The following is a 17,940-nucleotide window of genomic DNA, read 5'->3' on the forward strand; positions in this document are numbered from 1 at the left end:
GAGGCTCCATTGTCCTAGCTGTGTTGCGGTGGGGGCGTAGCTGTGGGACTGAGAGATTAGGTAGAAAAAGATGAAGAGTGTTACATTATTGTGTTTTGATCTATCCCCTCACACCCAGGTCTCTGCCAGGCTTTTTTGAGCCAGCAGAGGGCATCTTTAACCCTCAGGCTTGGGCACCATACATGCTGAAGGGTTGATTATCAACAATCATGTTGTCTAGGGAGCATGCTCTAAAATCATCTAGTCCAGCCTTTTAAGTTTATAATTGAGAAATTCAAGGCCTCAAGTTACTAGTGCTGAAAATAGAGAGGAGTGCAAATTTGTTAGCTAACCTTTTGTTCTCCAAATGTTTATTTTTAGGTCAATCAGACATTTACAAGAAGCATCAGCAACAGATGGAAAAGGCAAGTTCCTTTGGGTGCTGGACAGCGTTCCCTAAAGCCACATGCCTGGGCACTGCTGAGGGTGGAGCAGGAAGGCGGGTGCCCAAGGGAGAGCCCTAGGGGCTTTGTAAGAGCAGCCCCAGGTTGTTTGGTGGTGAGGCAGGTGGGGAGCATTACCGAGAGCAGTTGTGTAAGGCCTGGAGGTGACTGCTTATCTCCACTCGTGAGTGTGATCTTCACCTTCTCAGAACTGAGTCAGGAGGAGAAAATGTTGTCTTGGAAGGACCAGATTACACTTCACTGTGAGAACAGGAGGTATTATGGATTGGGAATGGCTATGTGTAAAGCATCCCTTCCTGCTGATTTAACACGCTTTCAAAATAGTTGTGTCAGTATTAATTTAAAAAGAGACTCGTGCCAGAAAGAACCTCTGAAACTCTCTGATTTTTAAATGGTTGTGCCATTATAACCCTTTTGCATCTTCTTGATTTTTTTTTTTTTAATTTTATTTATTTATTTATTTATTTATGGCTGTGTCGGGTCTTCGTTTCTGTGCGAGGGCTTTCTCTAGTTGTGGCAAGTGGGGGCCACTCTTCATCGCGGTGCGCGGGCCTCTCACTATCACGGTCTGTCTTGTTGCGGAGCACAGGCTCCAGACGCGCAGGCTCAGTAGTTGTGGCTCACGGGCCCGGTTGCTCCGCGGCAGGTGGGATCTTCCCAGACCAGGGCTCGAACCCGTGTCCCCTGCATTGGCAGGCAGATTCTCAACCACTGCGCCACAAGGGAAGCCCCATCTTCTTGATTTTTGAACCATGCCTCCTAAGTCTGGAAAGAAACTACAGAGAAAATGTTTTGCATTTCTGGGCTTATCTGAATAATGTCCACGACTACAGGCTGCCGTGGGCCACGTGGGGATTTCAGGCCACAGCGGGTTGAGGAGCCATGCTCTCTCAAAGGTCCCGTCGGCCTCTGGATCCATGAAATCCCACACGCAGTGCTGGTAGTAATGTTCTTTAAGGCAGATTATTCATTTGTTCTTGTTAAATAAAATTTTGTTGCTGACCTGTTTTCTGATTGTAAAAGTAATGTAGATTCATTTTGGAAAATAGATAGTAGGTACACATCTTCCTTCACATTTGCTATACAATTAATATCACATGATTTTCTTTAAATTGAATTAACCTGACTTCAAGGCTTCACGCCAGTGTCAGGCACGATCCGGCGTTCTTACCGAGAGCACAGTGCTCGCTGGGGTATCTCCAGTTTGGGGCCCACAGTAGTTCCTGTCGGGATTCCTGCTTTCTGGGTCCGTGAAGCGCTCTTGCTGTGAGAAGCCTGGTGTGTGAGGGTCATGCCAGGCTGGGAGCCCCGGTACTCAGATTCTAGGCTCCCAAGGTGCCCCCAGCTTCCCAGGTGGCCATAAGGCCCCACTTGCAGAATGTGCCAACTCTCTTTCTAGTCCCAGGAAATAGCTTTTTTTTTGTTTTTTTCTCTCTTCCTTCAAAGGCCCTGGATTCCCTTCTCCCTCTGGAATGCCCTCTGGGATAGATTCTTTTCAGTGAGTTTAAGCTGGAACGTGGTCTGCAGAAATCTTTTGCTTTTAGCCTGGCTTTCTGAGCCACAGATCTCAGAGAGCCGTTCTGCCTTCTTGGAGTGGGGTAAAGGAAAGCTGCAAAAAATAAACCATGAATTAGAATCTTGATAAAGCACGCTGCCACAAACAGGAAATAAAAACCCACCTTCTGGGAACTTACTGTTTGGGCATATTCTTGCCTTTTTTTTTTTTTTTTTTTTCCTTCTTCTATGCCTGTTATATAAAAAGTTGGTTTTATTATTTCTGTAACTTAATGAATAGGTCTTTCTCTTACCTTAATATATTGAAATGAGACATTTTAACTTTTTCATCTTTTTACACTTCAGTAGTTCTGGGTTCATTTTACTGACTATTTGAAAATGTCTAAAACTCCCAAGGGTAATGTTTTCCAGTTGATAAGTTTTATCTGTACTTTTCTTTTTTTTATTAATTTATTTATTTGGCTGCGTCAGGTCTGTGTTGCAGCGCGTGGGTTTCTCTCTAGTTGTGACGCGCGGGCTCAGTAGTTGCGGTGTGCGGGCTTAGTTGCCCTGCGGCATATGAGATCTTAGTTCCCCGACCAGGGATCGAACCCGCGTACCCTGCATTGGAAGGTGGATTCTTTACCACTGGACCACCAGAGAAGTCCTATCTGTACTTTCCTTCTTGGCTTCATCCTTACCCCTTTGTGAATTCCTCTATTCCTTCCTCACCACTCCCTTCTCCCCTGCTCCGTTGTTCTGATCCTCTGACACCTCTCTGCCTTCTCCACTTTGCTTTTAGAGGGCTTGGGGGCGACTGTGGTAATTAACTGTCTCTGTGACCATTTATTCCCTGAGACATTGATTGTTGGCTGAGGATGTTAGTAAAGTGTCCTGCCTGCGGTGGACAACACAGCAAGTGAAGCCCAAGATGGGGGGTCACAGTTGTCCCCCAGCATCTGTAGGAAAGAGAAACTTTATGGAACAGGAACGCTTTTGTCATCCCCTGGGGCATACAAGGCAGTTTCTTGTTTTTTCCACCAGGTGACAGCATGGGACCTCTTCAGCAGAGAGCGAATATGAAAACGGGAAGTCATGCAGGCACACCAGGGCTTTCGTTCCACCATTCTCGGGGACATACCATTAAGAAAGCACCCATTTCTCGTCAGCATATATCACAAGCCCTTTGAAAGAGGGACAGAGTTGATTAGAATAGGGGTGTCTTCTTGATTCGTGTTCTTTCACTGAACTGATTTAGGTTGTGGGGTGCTTTTGAGCTAATCCACAAATGCATATTTCACTCTGAACTTTGAAGAATGGTTATGCTTGTGACCCTTCCAGAAACAGGGCAGCCATGTCCCCACGGTTGAAGTCTCCCCTGCAGAGAACTCAGGGACAGCACGCTGTGCTGGCACACCATCCTCGGGCGTGGCTGCTGAGCGGCCATGCCCTGCTCGGCCACCCCAGGACAGAGGTGGGGCAGCACGGGAGAGCTTGAGTGAGCGCATTGCCCACCGCCTGCTGGCTCTGGAATGTTGCGGTTGACCCGCTCTGCTCCTCAGTTCGCCCTGCCTGAGATCTAGCCCATCCTGGAGGCAGCTGACAGAGCAGAGGCCGTGGGCAATAAAGTCTCCTACTGGATTTGGAAGCTTTCGGCTGGATGGAGCCTGACACTTTGGTTCTTATTCTTAGTCTCATTATTCCACTGACTCATTACGTGACCTTGACCGCGACTTGGGCTTAAGAATGTCAGTTTAAGTGCAGTCTAGGCTGACTGATTGCAAGTGGGGGAAAGGCTGTTTGTAGTTTTTCTCCCTGCACTTGGGATTCATATTGCTTTCTTTTCTTTTCTTTTTTCTTTTTTGATGGGTAAGAAGTGGATTTATTTAGAGAGAAACACACTCCACAGAGTGTGGGCCATCTCAGAAGGCGAGAGCGGCCCCAGGGTACAGGGTTGTCAGTTTTTATAGGAGTGGGTAATTTCATAGGTAATGAGTGGGAGGAGTGTTCCAGCTATCTGGGGGCATGTTGCTTTCAAAGAATGTGGGTTTGGATTTGCTTACTTCTTTGTGTCTAGATTCCTTTTGACAGAAGCTGAGAAAGTATAAAGGAAAACATTAAGGGCGAAGCTGCCCACCGTCCTTAAGTCGTGTCTTTGTCTCTTCTGTCACACATGGTGGCTTCTCTCAGGTGCTCTGTCATTTAGTGTCACTGCCGTGCCACAGCCTCTGCGAGGAGGCTTCGTTGAGTCTTCACAGGCGCGCCCAGCTCTGCTGCGCTCTGTTTTGCCTGCCAGGGGGTCACTGGCTCTTTCTGCCTTTGAGCCTGCACCCTTGTTCCCTTCTGTGTCTCCAGTGTCATTATCTCAGAGGACTGGACTGGGGAGACACACCATACATCTAATTAACAGTCTCTGCTTCTCAGCATCTTCTTTTTTCCCCTTTTGTTTCTGAGGAAATTTCAGTGGAAGCATTCTTCGGAATCTTAGCTTTCACGTGAGCTTCAAAAGCACTTAAACAAATGGTGATTGGCTGGTTGAAGAGGTTGTGGAGGAAAGGCTTCATTCCCAGCTGCCGCTACGTTCTGAAAGTAGCTGTGGCCCTGAGAGGGCAGCCGTTCTCAAGAGGGTCCTCGGGATCAGAACTTGTTTCATAGTAAGACTTTATCAGCCTTCTTTGCTGTTGATGTTTGCACTGATGGTGCAGAAACAGAGGTGGGTAAAACAGCTGGCGCCTTAGCATGATTCAGGACGGTGGCACCAAACTGTTAGTGGCCACTGCATTCTTCATTGCCATCTACTTCCTGGGGGTGAAAAAGGCTCACTTCACTTAAGAATGACCTTGATGAATTAGGAGAAAGCACTAATGTTATTAAGTCTCAACCCTTGAATATATGTCTTTTACCATTCTGTGTGGAATAGGAAGTACCCAGGAAGCACTTCTGCATTGTACCGGGGTGTGGTGGTCATCTTGAGGAAAAGCACGTGTGCAGTTGTTTGAGTTGTGAGCCGAACTAGCTGCTTTCTCTCGGGACACTGTTTTTATTTGAAAGAATGATGACAGTCGAACTGTGTTTACTCAGACCTGGGCTTTTAACAAACATTTTCCTGAAAATGAACGAAGTGAATGTGTCACTTCAGGAAAACAATTAAAAATATTTGTTGTCAGTGATCTGATTTTCACTTGAAAGCACAGATTTTAATTTAGGAAAACTTATAATCTACCACTGTAAGCTTGACGGCTTCCCAGTTCTTAACAGACATCTGACGTGAGCAGGGGTGATATTAAACAAATGTGACTTTAAAAATATTTTATGATAAAATTTCAGTATTTCAGAGATCTGCTTAACTCAGTGAAACACTATTTTCTACCTGATCAGTGCATGTTACACAGTCATGCATGAATAAAAGATCCATTCAGAGTGTAAGATGGACCAGTGGATTTCACTGTGACAGAGTGCGAAAGTTCATTGCTACCGGGACTTCCCTGGTGGCAGAGTGGTTAAGAATCCGCCTGCCAATGCAGGGGACATGGGTCCGATCCCTGGTCCGCGAAGATCCCACATGCCGCGGAGCAGCTAAGCCCGTGTGCCACAACTACCGAGCCTGCGCTCTGGAGCCTGCGAGCCACAACTGCTGAAGCCCGTGTGCCGCAACTACTGAGCCCACGTGCCGCAACTACTCAGCCCGTGTGCTGCAGCTACTGAAGCCTGTGCACCTAGAGCCTGTGCTCCACAGCAAGAGAGGCCACCGCATTGAGAAGCCCGTGACCCCGCTCGCCACAGCTAGAGAAAGCCCGTGTGCAGCAACAAAGACCCAATGCAGCCAAAAATTTTTAAAAAAAAAATTTTTTTTAATTAAAAAAACAGTAATCTAAAAAAGAAAAGAAAGTTCATTGCTACAGTTTCGGATTCCCCACCTCACCTATCTTTAAGAAGCTACCATTTGTCAAGCTTTAATGCAGAATCAAAGACGACTGTTCACAGTTCTCTGAGAAGGCCGACATCTGATTAGGCCCTATTTTCTTTATAGACTTCGACCAAAACACTCCCTCACTCCAGATTTGAAGGCAGAAGCAAATACAAGAATCCAGTTGTGTTCTATTAAGCTAGACATTAAAGGGATTTACAAAAATGGAAAACAGTTTCACTCTTCTCATGAAATTTTTTTGAAAGTTATTTTTTAATAAGGAAAACATTGTTTATATTAACATGTAATGGATTATTTTTGTTACTTTTAAATGAATTATTAAATGTTTTTGGAATTTGTTTCAGTTTCTAATACGGTAAGTATTGGTAGAGTCCACCCACATTAACAAAAGCTCTTTGGGGTCCTCAGTAAGTTTTTAAAAGCGTGAAGAGGTCCTGAGACTGAAAGTTTGAGAAACGTGTGTTAGGGACAAGGCTTCTTGAGTCTTTGGTGGTCACAATGACCATGGGGGGAGTGAAAGCCTGCCTGGCTCTCTTCTCCTGTGCCTACGGAGCCCGCTTCAGACTTACTTGGCCATATTCTATGACTATTTAAGATGTCTGTTCATTCTGGGCAACTCACGGGGGGGAAAAATGTTTTATTTGGATATGTTCATATAAACAGGCCTAATGAAAAACCCACTGATGAGAAAGGAAGAGAAATACCCTCTGTCTGTTTTTATAGATAAAGTCTTATTGGAACACAGCTGTGCAGTGTGTATGCGTGTGGTTTGTGGCTGCTTTTGCGCTGAGGTGGCAGAGTTGAGGGGCTGTGGCAGAGATCCCCGGCCCACAAGGCCTAGACGCCTGCTCTCCAGGCCTGTACAGAAACAGTTTGCCGGCTCCTGGCTGTTGTAGACATTTAAGAGATACCATTTTAAAAACCGTACCTGCAATGTAGTGCTGTTGACTGACTTCACTCTATAGTGAGCACTTTGAAAACTATTAAGCTCACATAGATGTAAGAAATCACTGCCTTTAAGTATCTGCCAAACTCCAACTTTTGTATCCAGAACTGTGTTCTTTGTTGTTTGATTGGAACAACAGCTTTTGCATCTTCATCTGCTCTGATATTTTACCTGACCTGTTACTCCAATGGGAATTGGTGCTTTTCTTTAACTAGCAAGATGGCTTTTCACATGGATCTCCTCTGTTTACCAGCAGGGCTTTGGGTTGTGCCCTTCCGCCTGGCCCATGTGAATAAGCACCTCTTCCTCAGTTCCTGGTTATAATTCTAGGTTTGTCCAAACTTTTTTTCACTTTCCAAGTGGAGACTAAGGTGGCCCCAGATGCGCTGATGCGCTAGGCACTGAGGACCGTGATTGGGTTAAACTTGGAGACTCTGGGTCAAAAGCCTGGAGGGGAAGGAGGAGGGCAGGAGAAGGCGGAGCCTCCCGGTTGCACATCTGGCGTGATTCCACCTCCTCGGCGTGGGGCTGGGGCTGGAGGTGGGGGTTGCGGGCGGTGCTCTAGGACGGGGTGCAGCCTGGGCAAGGCTGATTTCCTCCAGAACTGCCGTCTGCTAGTGTCTGCCCCCGCTGTGGAGGGCAGTCTGTTGGGCTCCTGGCTCTGGAGCGCTGTTTCCTGATGATAAGAGAGAAGAGGCAGAAGAGATGAGATTCCCTTTATCTGGTCCCTCAGAAGATGTTCATGCCTCCTTTTGTCCGCGTGTAGCTAGAGCACGTACTTGTAAATGCACCTGTGTGCCAGCAATCTGACGCACGCCACGGGAGCACTGTAACAGTCCTCGGCGCCAGAAGGGTGGAGCGTTCGCAGGCAGAACGCTTTCTCTCCGGCAGTGTGATAGAAGTACTCATAAAGCTCCTGCCTCTCTTAAGGCATGAGGTGAGGGGGCATATGTCGAGCTCTTAGAAGGATTCTGTCCTGTGCTCAGGGCCACTTCACTGAAGTGTGTGGCGACCCTCTGACTCTGATGTTCTTCCCATGGCATCCGTGAGTGCCTTACCCTGGCGTGTGCCACCGGGCACTTCAGGCGCAGGGAGGGGGTGCGTGGCCTTCAGCAAATTTTCAAACAAGTCTGTGACCCTAGGAAGGGTGAAAACCATAGCTAAGTAGACTGTCATGAAGAGAGAATGAGAGAAAAAAGTGTATTTTATGAGACTGGCTTAATACAGTGATTTTTAATTTTTAAAAAAAAATAAATTTATTTATTTATTTATTTTTGGCTGCATTGGGTGTTCATTGCCTCACGTGGGCTTTCTCTAGTTGCAGCAAGCAGGGGCTACTCTTTGTTGCGGTGCGTGGGCTTCTCATTGCGGTGGCTTCTCTTGTTGCGGAGCACGGGCTCTAGGCGCGTGGGTTTCAGTAATTGTGGCACGCGGGCTCAGTAGTTGTGGCTCGCAGACTCTAGAGTGCAGGTTCAGTAGTTGTGGCACACGGGCTTAGTTGCTCTGTGGCATGTGGGATCTTCCTGGACCAGGGCTCAAACCCATGTCCCCTGCATTGGCAGGCGGATTCTTAACAACTGCGCCACCAGGGAAGCCCAGTGATTTTTAATTTCTTTAAACACCAAAACCTCGTCTCATTACTTTCCCTCCACAGATCACACAAAATTCCTTCAATGTCGTGAACCTAATCACAGCTTCTGATCAACATTTTGAAATAATCATTTAGCCAGTGATACCACCCTGAGTTCGTGTAATCTACAACCAAAAGCAAAAGGGCCTCTCATGTTCTCAGGCTGAGAACCAGCCTCATCATGGTCACATTACCAGTTTTTTTTTTTTTTTTAATTTATTTATTTATTTATTTTTGGCTGTGTTGGGTCTTCGTTTCTGTGCGAGGGCTTTCTCCAGTTGCGGCAAGCGGGGACCACTCTTCATCGCGGTGCGCGGGCCTCTCACTATCGCGGCCTCTCCTGTTGCGGAGCACAGGCTCCAGACGCGCAGGCTCAGCAACTGTGGCTCACGGGCCTAGCAGCTCCGGGCATGCAGGATCTTCCCAGACCAGGGCTCGAACCCATGTCCCCTGCATCGGCAGGCAGATTCTCAACCACTGCGCCACTAGGGAAGCCCACATTACCAGTTTTTTATCAGGCCTTTAAAACATTGGGAACCTAACTGCCTGAGGGGTCCCTCCCTCGGCCACCCAGCGGGCCTGGTCAGTAATCTGGGTTGGCGGCTTACCTTGGCTCCGGGCGTGGTTCTCTGTCTAGGGGTGTCAGCACGCATTTGACTCTGAGAGTCTTGAGACAGACACAGTTGAAACCAGCGCTTCTCCATCACTGCAGTACTCAGGGAGGTCCGGTTCTCTTATTGAGAAGGTGCTGTCTGCTGTTAACCAGCTGTGTCTTCAAGCAGTGGGATGTCTGACTGTCTTCCTCACCGCCGCGGACTGAATCTGTGCAGTGGGCGGCCCTGGGGCTGGGGGAGTCCCAGACACTCTGCTCAGCTCAGCTCATTGCGAACTTCCAGAGACGGGACGTGATGGGAGGGGCTGACAGGAGCAGAGTCTGAGATCAGCTTGGCCCTGAGGACCCCTCCTCTAGCAGGGCCTTTGGTGTGGTTCTAGAGTATAAGGGAAGTGAAAGGCAGAAACTTGCTTGACTTGACAGTGAAAGTCTTCATAGAATTACTTTCCTCGTGTGGGATGGCCATCAGCCGCTCTCTTGGGCCATTCTTGTTTCTTTCTTTTTATTAGTCATTTAAGATAAAATTTTGCTTACAGTAAGATGCACAGTCATTAACTGTTCAGTTCAGTGACTTTTGACCACTCCTGGGTCATTGATTTAAGTATGTATTGGAAATGTATTTTGAACCACTTTTCACACAACCCTCAACAGTTTGAATGTCAAAGAATTTCATTCTCTAAGTAGTTCTTCTTGTATTAGCACACCCTTCCCCGTACTTGCTCCTGATACCTTCTCTGCGAGATGCGTTAATGGAATCTCTTCTTAATGGAGGCCAGAGGGCACCGCATGAGCTGATCACTCCCCAGAAAGGACCCTTTCAGAACAGTGGGGTCCCAGGTCAGTGTGTGGCCTGGCTTTCAGGTCTGTGCTTGACCGTGAACAGGGGAAGCAGCCCTTTCCCCCGTACAGAGTGGGCCTGAGCCCGAGGCTGAAGCAGGTTGTGGAAATGGTACTACTGAGACTGAGTCAGAGTGAGTCTCCTGCCGTCCAGGCTTCGCCATCACACTCGTTTCTTTCATTTTTGTGCCTGACTCAAAATTCCCTCTGAAGTGTGGCAGGGAGGAAGCAGGAGAAAAAGGTGATGGGTAGGTGAGGATGTTTTCAAGCCCCGAGGCTTTCCTTGCACCCAGGGAAGGATTGTTTTGGAAATTTTTCACCCTTTAAGTGGCTGTCGTGGGCCTTTGCCTCTGTGTGTCCCATGGATCATCCAGTATTGACTCCTCAGTACTGGATTGCTGGCAGCTCCTGGGCATTGCCCACACCCTGAGCCACCATCACACCCCTGAGCTGCCAGTGGATTACAAAGCCATGAATTGCCTTTCTCTTAGCACAAAGTGTAGGTGTTAAAAGCTTGGTCCTTGGAGGGAGGGACTTGGGTTTGAGCACTGGCCTCCCCATTTATAAGCTATGTGACCTTGGTAATCTACTAAAGTTCTTCAGGCCTGAGTCCTTCATCTGTGAGGCAGTGGTAACAATGCCTCTTCCCTCATAGAGGCTGTTGGGAGGATTACATGAGATGAAGCATGAGGGGTGCCCAGGCTGGTGCCTGGTGCATGGTTACCACTCAGTAGATGTGACCACCAGCACTATTGTTCTTTTCGTTGTCACAGTTCCGAGACCACCCAGGGAAGACCACTGGGGAGGAAGGGGGTGACCTGCCTTCTTGCCAGCCTGTTTAGTTACCCACTGGTGTAAAGAGGAAAGGTGAAAGTCTAGGGAAGGTGTGGTGTTTCCTCTAGATCGGGTGCGTTTGCTCTTTTGCTACTGCGTCAGAGAACTGACTTGTTAAGTATATGAGAACCTGCGTTCTTCCTGCCTCGCGGGCCCTTGTTCTGTTCTCATTGGGCACTTGTTCTGTTCTCATCAGTAAAAAGCACTTGCCAAAATCCAGAGTCATGGCTGTTTTCCTGAGAATGAGTGGGAGGAAGAGGAATCCACAAGAGGTCAGCCTTGTAGGAGCTCCTGAAGCAGGTGGACCTGCTCCCTCCCTGCCCCCACTCCCTGCCCTTCCCCGTTCCCTGGGAGGCTTTTCAAAATCTTTATAGCCAGGCCCAGTTGCAGAAGAATCAGGGGCAACCTGGGCATCTAGCCTTAAATAAAGCTCTCCAGATGATTCTGGTGCTCACCCGGTTAAGAGCCACTGCCATCAAGAAATTCTAACCCACCATGAAGACGTTCTCCTCTAAAGGAGACTGATGCCCAGAGAAGGAAGTGGCAGGCCAGGCTAGGGCACACTGAGTTACGATGGTGCAGCAACCAGAATTCAGGTCTCCTGGCTCCTGTCCGAGGTATTTTTCCTCTCATCTTGCTCATTCTTTTACCATATTTGCTGTTCCTCGTGGTGGGATCAGAAATAGCCAGCCCAGACTTGGTGAGCCTTCACTCCCGTGGGAGACCAGCCCTGCCGTGGTCCAGTAAGCTGCAGGCTGTCAGCGTTCTTAACTGCAGGGAAAGCTTTTTTGGAAGAAAAGCAGGGGGAGGCTTGGGATTCCAGGCTGCGGCGTGCTGCGTCACTGCCCATTGCCGCACACTGGTGAGGCTGCACCCTCGGAGCTGGTCCTCCCCTGCTCAGCGCGTGCACGTGGCAGCCCTGCTTCCAGGAGAGCCCGGGGCCACCACTTGGTCCCGTTTCACTTACCAGAGCCTGGACTCCTGCCAGATGTGGCAGCCACCGCAACGCATTTGGTATCGGAAAACTATAAACAGTTGACCCTTCAACAACGCGGGGCTTGGGGCAGTCGAACCCTCTGCGCAGTCGAAAATCTGAGTATAACTTACAGTCACCGCTGTTCTTCTGTATCTGCATTCCACAAACCACGGGTCCCCTAGTACTATAGTCTTTACCGTTGGGGAAAAAAATCCACGGAAGAGTGGACCTGAGCAGTTCAAATCCGTGTTGTTCAAGGATCAGCTGTAATCCTAATACAGTCCTAATGCTGTAACGTCAGACGGTCATCCAGTGCTTGCTCTGTGCTGTTTGTTTGCCATGTACGGTGTCAATCAGTCCCTCCAACCAACCCTAGTGGTAGGTGGTGTTATTCTTGTTTTACAGATGAAGGAACTGAGGCTCAGAGAAGTTAGGTGAATTATCTGAGGTCACACAGCTAGTAAGCAGCACAGTTGGAATTAGAACCCAAGATGTTCAAATGTGCAGGGCCTACGCTGTTACAACAATAAGTGAGCTTGCTTCCTGCCTTCACAGCCTTGGCTGTGACTAGAACACCCATGTGGGACCCGGGAGCCTGATCCCACGAGCAGCAGATTTGCAAACAGATGTCTGTCTTGTGACTGGAAATGATGTCTGTCGTGACTGGTGGGTTTCAGGATCAACCCTGAGCTCTGCGTATTGTGGCTGCATTTCTTAAGCGTCAACACCGGTTGTCCCCAAGGTCCGTTTATCCGTTCTAGCACGTGTCCTGGGATGGCACAGCATCGGTGCCCGTGCTGACGTTTCCTCGTGTTGCCCGGACGTGCGTGTGCAGGCTCATTATTTGAGTGCTTCCTGGCCTGCCTGACTTCTCAGAGTGTCTGACAGGCAGCCGTGGTGGTGCAGATCGCAGGGGGATGGGAGAGGCAGTGCCTCCCCGCCTTCCTCTGACCCCATGGAGACCTGCGGTGACCTGACCCCTCTGCTTCCTCTCAGTCAGCCCTCCCTCTGCCCCTGATTTGCTTTCCTGTGATGGCGCGGGGCTCAGACTTCACCTGAAGAATTCTCTCTGGTACCCTCACCTTCATCCCACCTCTCCCCCAGCCACTAAGACAGGATCCACCTTGTTCCCTGGCCCGCCACTGCTCTGCCCTGACAGATCCCTCGCCACTTCTTAGAGGAACCTCCACAAATTCAAGGTTTTCGACCTCAATGGGGCTGTCATTCTTCTTCTTCTTCTTTTTTTTTTTTTTGTGGCCGCGCTTAGTTCCCCGACCAGGGATTGAGCCCGGGCCCTCAGCAGTGAAAGCGCCGAGTCCTAACCACTGGACCGCCAGGGAAGTCCCTGGGCTCTTATTCCTGACTCTTCCATCTTTTCTCCAGGGAGATTATTCCAAAATGTAGATGTGATTCAGGCTTTGCCCTGCTTGAGACGCTTCAGAGGCTCCCTGGGGCCTTGGCACCAACGGGGAGTGCAGCTCGTGGTCTGCATCTGACTCAGTTTTGGGCTTTGTCCTCAGCCCGGCCGGGTCCCTGGCCTCTCCGCAGTACAGCCGTGCTGAGCTGCTTTCTCTGCACCAAGACCTGATACCAGCACCTCCAGACCTTGGTATCTGCTCTTCCCAAATGTTCTCTCCGCTCGGCCTCTCCACTCTCGCTCCCTCCTGAGCCCCGGTCAGGCCTCTGCTTGGACACCACCTCCTTTGGGAATCCTGTCCTTCCTCCCTATCCCCTTAGTCTGAGTTGGGAGCCCTTCACTGGGCGTGGCCATGGCAACCATGCATATCCCAGCACAGCACCTTGAAATCCAGGAATAGAAACATGCCGCTTCTCTCTGTCGGGCTGATGTTCCTTGTTGAAGCAAAGGCAGGAGATTCATTTGCCAGGATTTATTTCAGCAAGCAAAATTCAGCAGAGACTTGTAAAGCATTTTTATTGTTTAAATGGTCTGATTGTTGGTGCTGTTCCTTGTCAGTTATTCACAAAGAAGAGGATTGAACGTCCAAATTCAAGACCGATTTGCTTGTTTGGAAGGGGCCCAGTTCTCGTAGGCCACCTGGTTTTAAGGGGCAGACAGAGTGCAGAAGCAGCTGGCCATGTCGTTGACCGCCGCCAGTGTGAGCAGAGACTCGCACGCAAAGAGGAACACAGAAGGAACACTGGTTCATGCCAACGTGCAGAGTTTGAAATCTGGGGATGTAGTTATCCGACACTTCTCAGTTTTAACATCTTGACCTCGTGAAGCCTCTCCTGACCCCCAGGCGGGGAGGAGAACCTGACCCCACACCCGCACTGCCCAGTACTCTGTGCGCTTAGCATTGTGAGTGGCTGGCCGGTGATCTAGTGCCTCTCCTTCCCTAAGGGATGGCAGCCGCCCCTGGGGCAGGCGCCGTGGTCACTGCTGCATCCCGGGGCCTGGCCCAGAGTCAGAGTAGATGAAGAAGGACTGAGAACCGGAGAGATTTAATTTAAAAAATAGCAAGACCGCCAGAGGGGTTGCTAGATAAGAAAGCTTTTGCTGATCTGCCTACTTCATTTAGCTTCTTCAGGTGTTACTTGAGTGCACGAGTCCATCACAGCTCTATACGTGGGTATTATAGCCTCTCAATTTGGAGAGTTAGAATTTCTCAGATTTTCTGAACCTTCTCTCATTGACACACGCAGTTTCTCAGAGCGGATTCTTGCAGATACTGTTAGTTGATAATCACCTTGAAGATTAATTCAGGATTCCAGGAATCCTAAGCTTGACTGCCCCCCGACTAATCATGAGCCAGAGGAGGGAGACAGAAGGAAATCGCTCCTTCACCACCCACAGTTCCATTCCTAAAGGGAACCGGTAATTAAATGTTATTAAGCAAAATTAATTTGCCTCCTGCAGGGAGGTTTATGATGAATGAAAGAATCGCTAATCGGGGAGGGAGCCAGGCTACCCTCTGTGGTCATCAATATTTCATGGCCATTGGCGGTGGCAGGAAGTTAGCTGTCCTGGCTTCCTGACCTTGAGCAATCCTGAAGGTAGGGCAAAGCTGGGGAGGTTGTATTTAAAGGGCTCTGTTACAAGACACTTAGTGAAAACCTAAGTGAAATTTGCAAGATGCACCCATGGGTTAATTGAATTTACACCCTCAGTTAGCTGGAGGCTCCCCTGGATGGGGCTCAGGGACCTACCTGGGACTGGTCCTATTGGGGGGGGTGCAGCCCTGTAGCCACAGTAGCAGAGCTGAAATGTTTAATGATGGCTTTGCGGGGGCGGGGGAAGAGTCCTGATTTGTAGTGTCTGCCGATTTCTGTGGTGTCACTGTATTCTCTGCATGGCTGTTTAAAGCTTCTGAACGCGGAGTGGGGAGGTGCACTGGTTTACTGGAGCTGGGAGTCCCAGCATGTTGCCGCCACAACTCCCAAATTCTTCCTGGTGACTGGGGGAGACCCTGCCGAACTGCATTTCCAGAAATACAGATGTGCCCCGCCCCCCTCCCCCCCTCCCCCGCCTTGGGCGGTACTCATCTGCATTAGACTTGGCCTCTTGACTGAGAGGGTACCTGAATGTGATGGGCTTTAAGAATGAGAAAAGAAGTAGCCTCTCATTTTGTTCTTTTCTTCTCCCCAGCTGCCATTAACTTGGCAAAGCTGAAACTTTTCAGACATTACTACGTCTTGGTGAGTACAAAATTCCTAAATTTGTAAATAAGGTCAATTCATGGAGTAGAGCTAATGAACTTCCAAAGCATTGGTAGAAGCACAGGAAGTGTGCTACCTGGAGCTGTGTGTGGGCTTCGTTTTACAAAACCAAATGGTGGCCGTGGACATGGGAAATTAATTATCTGAGTTACTTCTTTTTAAATTTTAGTTTTAAATTGGGCTTTAAATACTCAGAAAAGTAATACATGCTTGATATTTTTAAAATGCAGGATTATAGGAACACAGCAAAAGCCCTTTATGACCCCAACCTTCTATACCCCTTCCCCTTTTCTTCCTCCTCCCCCAGGTATTATGGTTAACAGTTCAGTGGTTATTTCTCTAGATTCTTTTCTAGGCATATGCCACGCATAGCTGTTCCTTTGACTTGCTTTTTAAAAAATTCATTTACAAAAATGGGATCATATCTACAAACAGGACTGGAATGAACACGAAAAGTCCATTTCCTGGACTATATAAGGTATAGATTTCTTCTAGAATTTGCTTCCGTACTCCTAAACGAAAGCTTCTGAGTCATCTTCATTTGTGCTTTTGGCATTGACTGTCACTTTGCACAGTCCCCTGCAAGCCTGTCTGCCCTGGGTGCAGTCCCAGTGAGCCGTCCACTCTCGAGGGGTCAGCGTGTTGAATCCTTTTCACATCCTCTCTTACTAGAATGCTTAAGATTATTGGTACTTCCTCTGAGCGTGGACCTCGAACATTTACAGCATCTGCTGAAGAGACTAAAAATCAGTATTTTCCCTGTGTGGCTTTATTTTGCTATTACTGCTGGAAAATATTTCTCAAATCCTAGGAATAAAAAACTAGTACCCTTTGGGGCTTGAAATCAGTGGGTTATGTATGAGAATTAGGCGACGAAAGGGTTACTCAGGAATTAAGAGCAACCACAGCAAAGTGTCCTCCCAATGGGTGTGACTGTGGTCAGTCCATATCTTGGTCACCTAGAGAAAAAGAAGAAATTCTTTCTAGTGTAACTAGCAGAGCATCTGTCTCTCTGCCATGTTTATTAATTAGCACTATAAGTGTCAAATAATCTTCAGGTAATTCTGTTTTCTCTTTTGTAGTTAATTTGTGAAAGCAGATCATTGGAAGAAAGTGGTGCCATAATTTCTATGTTGATTTTATTTCTTGTTTTCTTTGCCCCTCATACAGATCGTATGTTATATATACTTCACCAGGATCATTGCATTTCTCCTCAAACTTGCTGTTCCGTTCCAGTGGAAGTGGCTCTACCAGGTATGCTGCTCACAGGGGACAGTGCCAGAGAATTTGTGTCTGAGGATGAAGTCTTAGGGTGTAATTTAAGATTGTTACTAATTTATTTGGCGGTGGCCACTAAGACCTTTTGTTTCTTCCGGTCTGCAATTAAGATGATATGTTTGTCCAGGAAAGCTGCTGGATTACATGAGAAATCTGGAAGTAATTGCATTATTGATTTTAGTTTTCAATTTTAAAAGTTTTTGCAGAGAAAAGCCTCAGGCCGAGAAAGACTTGCCCTGTATAATTAAAATCTAGATGAAATCAGTTATAGGGCTTAGAATAGCTTGGAATCCAGACCTCCCTTTTTCTTGCCCATTATTACTATTTCAATCATAAAGTATCTTTGCAATATACTAGAACTAGTTTAACTACTAGGGTAGCCACCATATGATTTAGAGACTTTTTTCTGGAGGCTCACACTTGGTGCTTTAGACACTGTAGGAAAATGTATGTATGTAATGAGCACTTAAAAGATGCCAATGAAGACACTTAAAACAAGGAGTCTCAAATGTCATCTCTGGGCAGAATGCGCCTAGCTAAGGCTTCAGCAAATCCCCTAAGGAAAATGCTCCCCAGTGGTCAGCTCTGGCATTTGAGTGACTGATCGGCGAGTGGTTGGGGGGAGAGGGTCAGTTTGTTTAGTTCCACTGCTTTCTGAAGAACAATATTCTAATCCCTTTATTTGGGGGTGGTTTTAAAATTTGCAGCTCCTGGATGAAATGGCCACGCTGGTGTTCTTTGTTCTAACGGGGTATAAGTTCCGTCCAGCTTCAGATAACCCCTACCTACAACTTTCTCAGGAAGAAGATGACTTGGAAATGGAATCTGTGTAAGAATCTCCTTTCTTCCCTCCCCTCCCTCGCCCCTTACGTAACTGAGAGCAGCGTGGTATGAACTGGAGCAGCTGCTCTCTGCAGTTTGTTGCTCCAGAGGTTGTCCCTCCCTTTTTAGCAGAAGGAAATGGACATGCAGGCCCCATGCTCTCGTGTTCAGTTTGAGGTACAGTACCTACCAAGCATCGCTCAGTCTTTTCGGGGGAAGTAGAACTTGCCATTCTATTAAGCATCATTGGAGCCAGCTTCCAATAACTTAGTGGCAAGAACTCGAGGATATACTTGGCCAGTTCGAAACTACTGAGGATGGGCACCCAACTTCCTGCTGGGCCTGCCATTGGGAGCTTCTGTCTAAAAATGTAATCATCCGAGTCATCTGTAAGTGCCAATTATCCTCGCACGTCCTTTATCATCAGGTAACTGAGTAGCTTTTCACAGCTAGCACAATGA

At 48.0% G+C, this 17,940-nt stretch overlaps 1 protein-coding gene across 1 annotated transcript in view; it reads left to right on the forward strand.

The window, feature by feature from the left end:
• GPR107 (G protein-coupled receptor 107) overlaps positions 1–17,940 on the forward strand; it is a 76,724-nt gene that overhangs the window by 39,791 nt on the left and 18,993 nt on the right. Inside the window, exons 14-17 of the mRNA XM_059925830.1 lie at positions 361–404; positions 15,309–15,358; positions 16,550–16,633; positions 17,365–17,486. Of these exons, the coding sequence (XP_059781813.1) occupies positions 361–404; positions 15,309–15,358; positions 16,550–16,633; positions 17,365–17,486 (300 nt within the window). The remainder of the gene's footprint in view (positions 1–360; positions 405–15,308; positions 15,359–16,549; positions 16,634–17,364; positions 17,487–17,940) is intronic.

This window comes from Balaenoptera ricei, chromosome 6 (assembly GCF_028023285.1).
Source record: "Balaenoptera ricei isolate mBalRic1 chromosome 6, mBalRic1.hap2, whole genome shotgun sequence".
NCBI classification, from domain to species: Eukaryota; Metazoa; Chordata; class Mammalia; order Artiodactyla; family Balaenopteridae; genus Balaenoptera; species Balaenoptera ricei.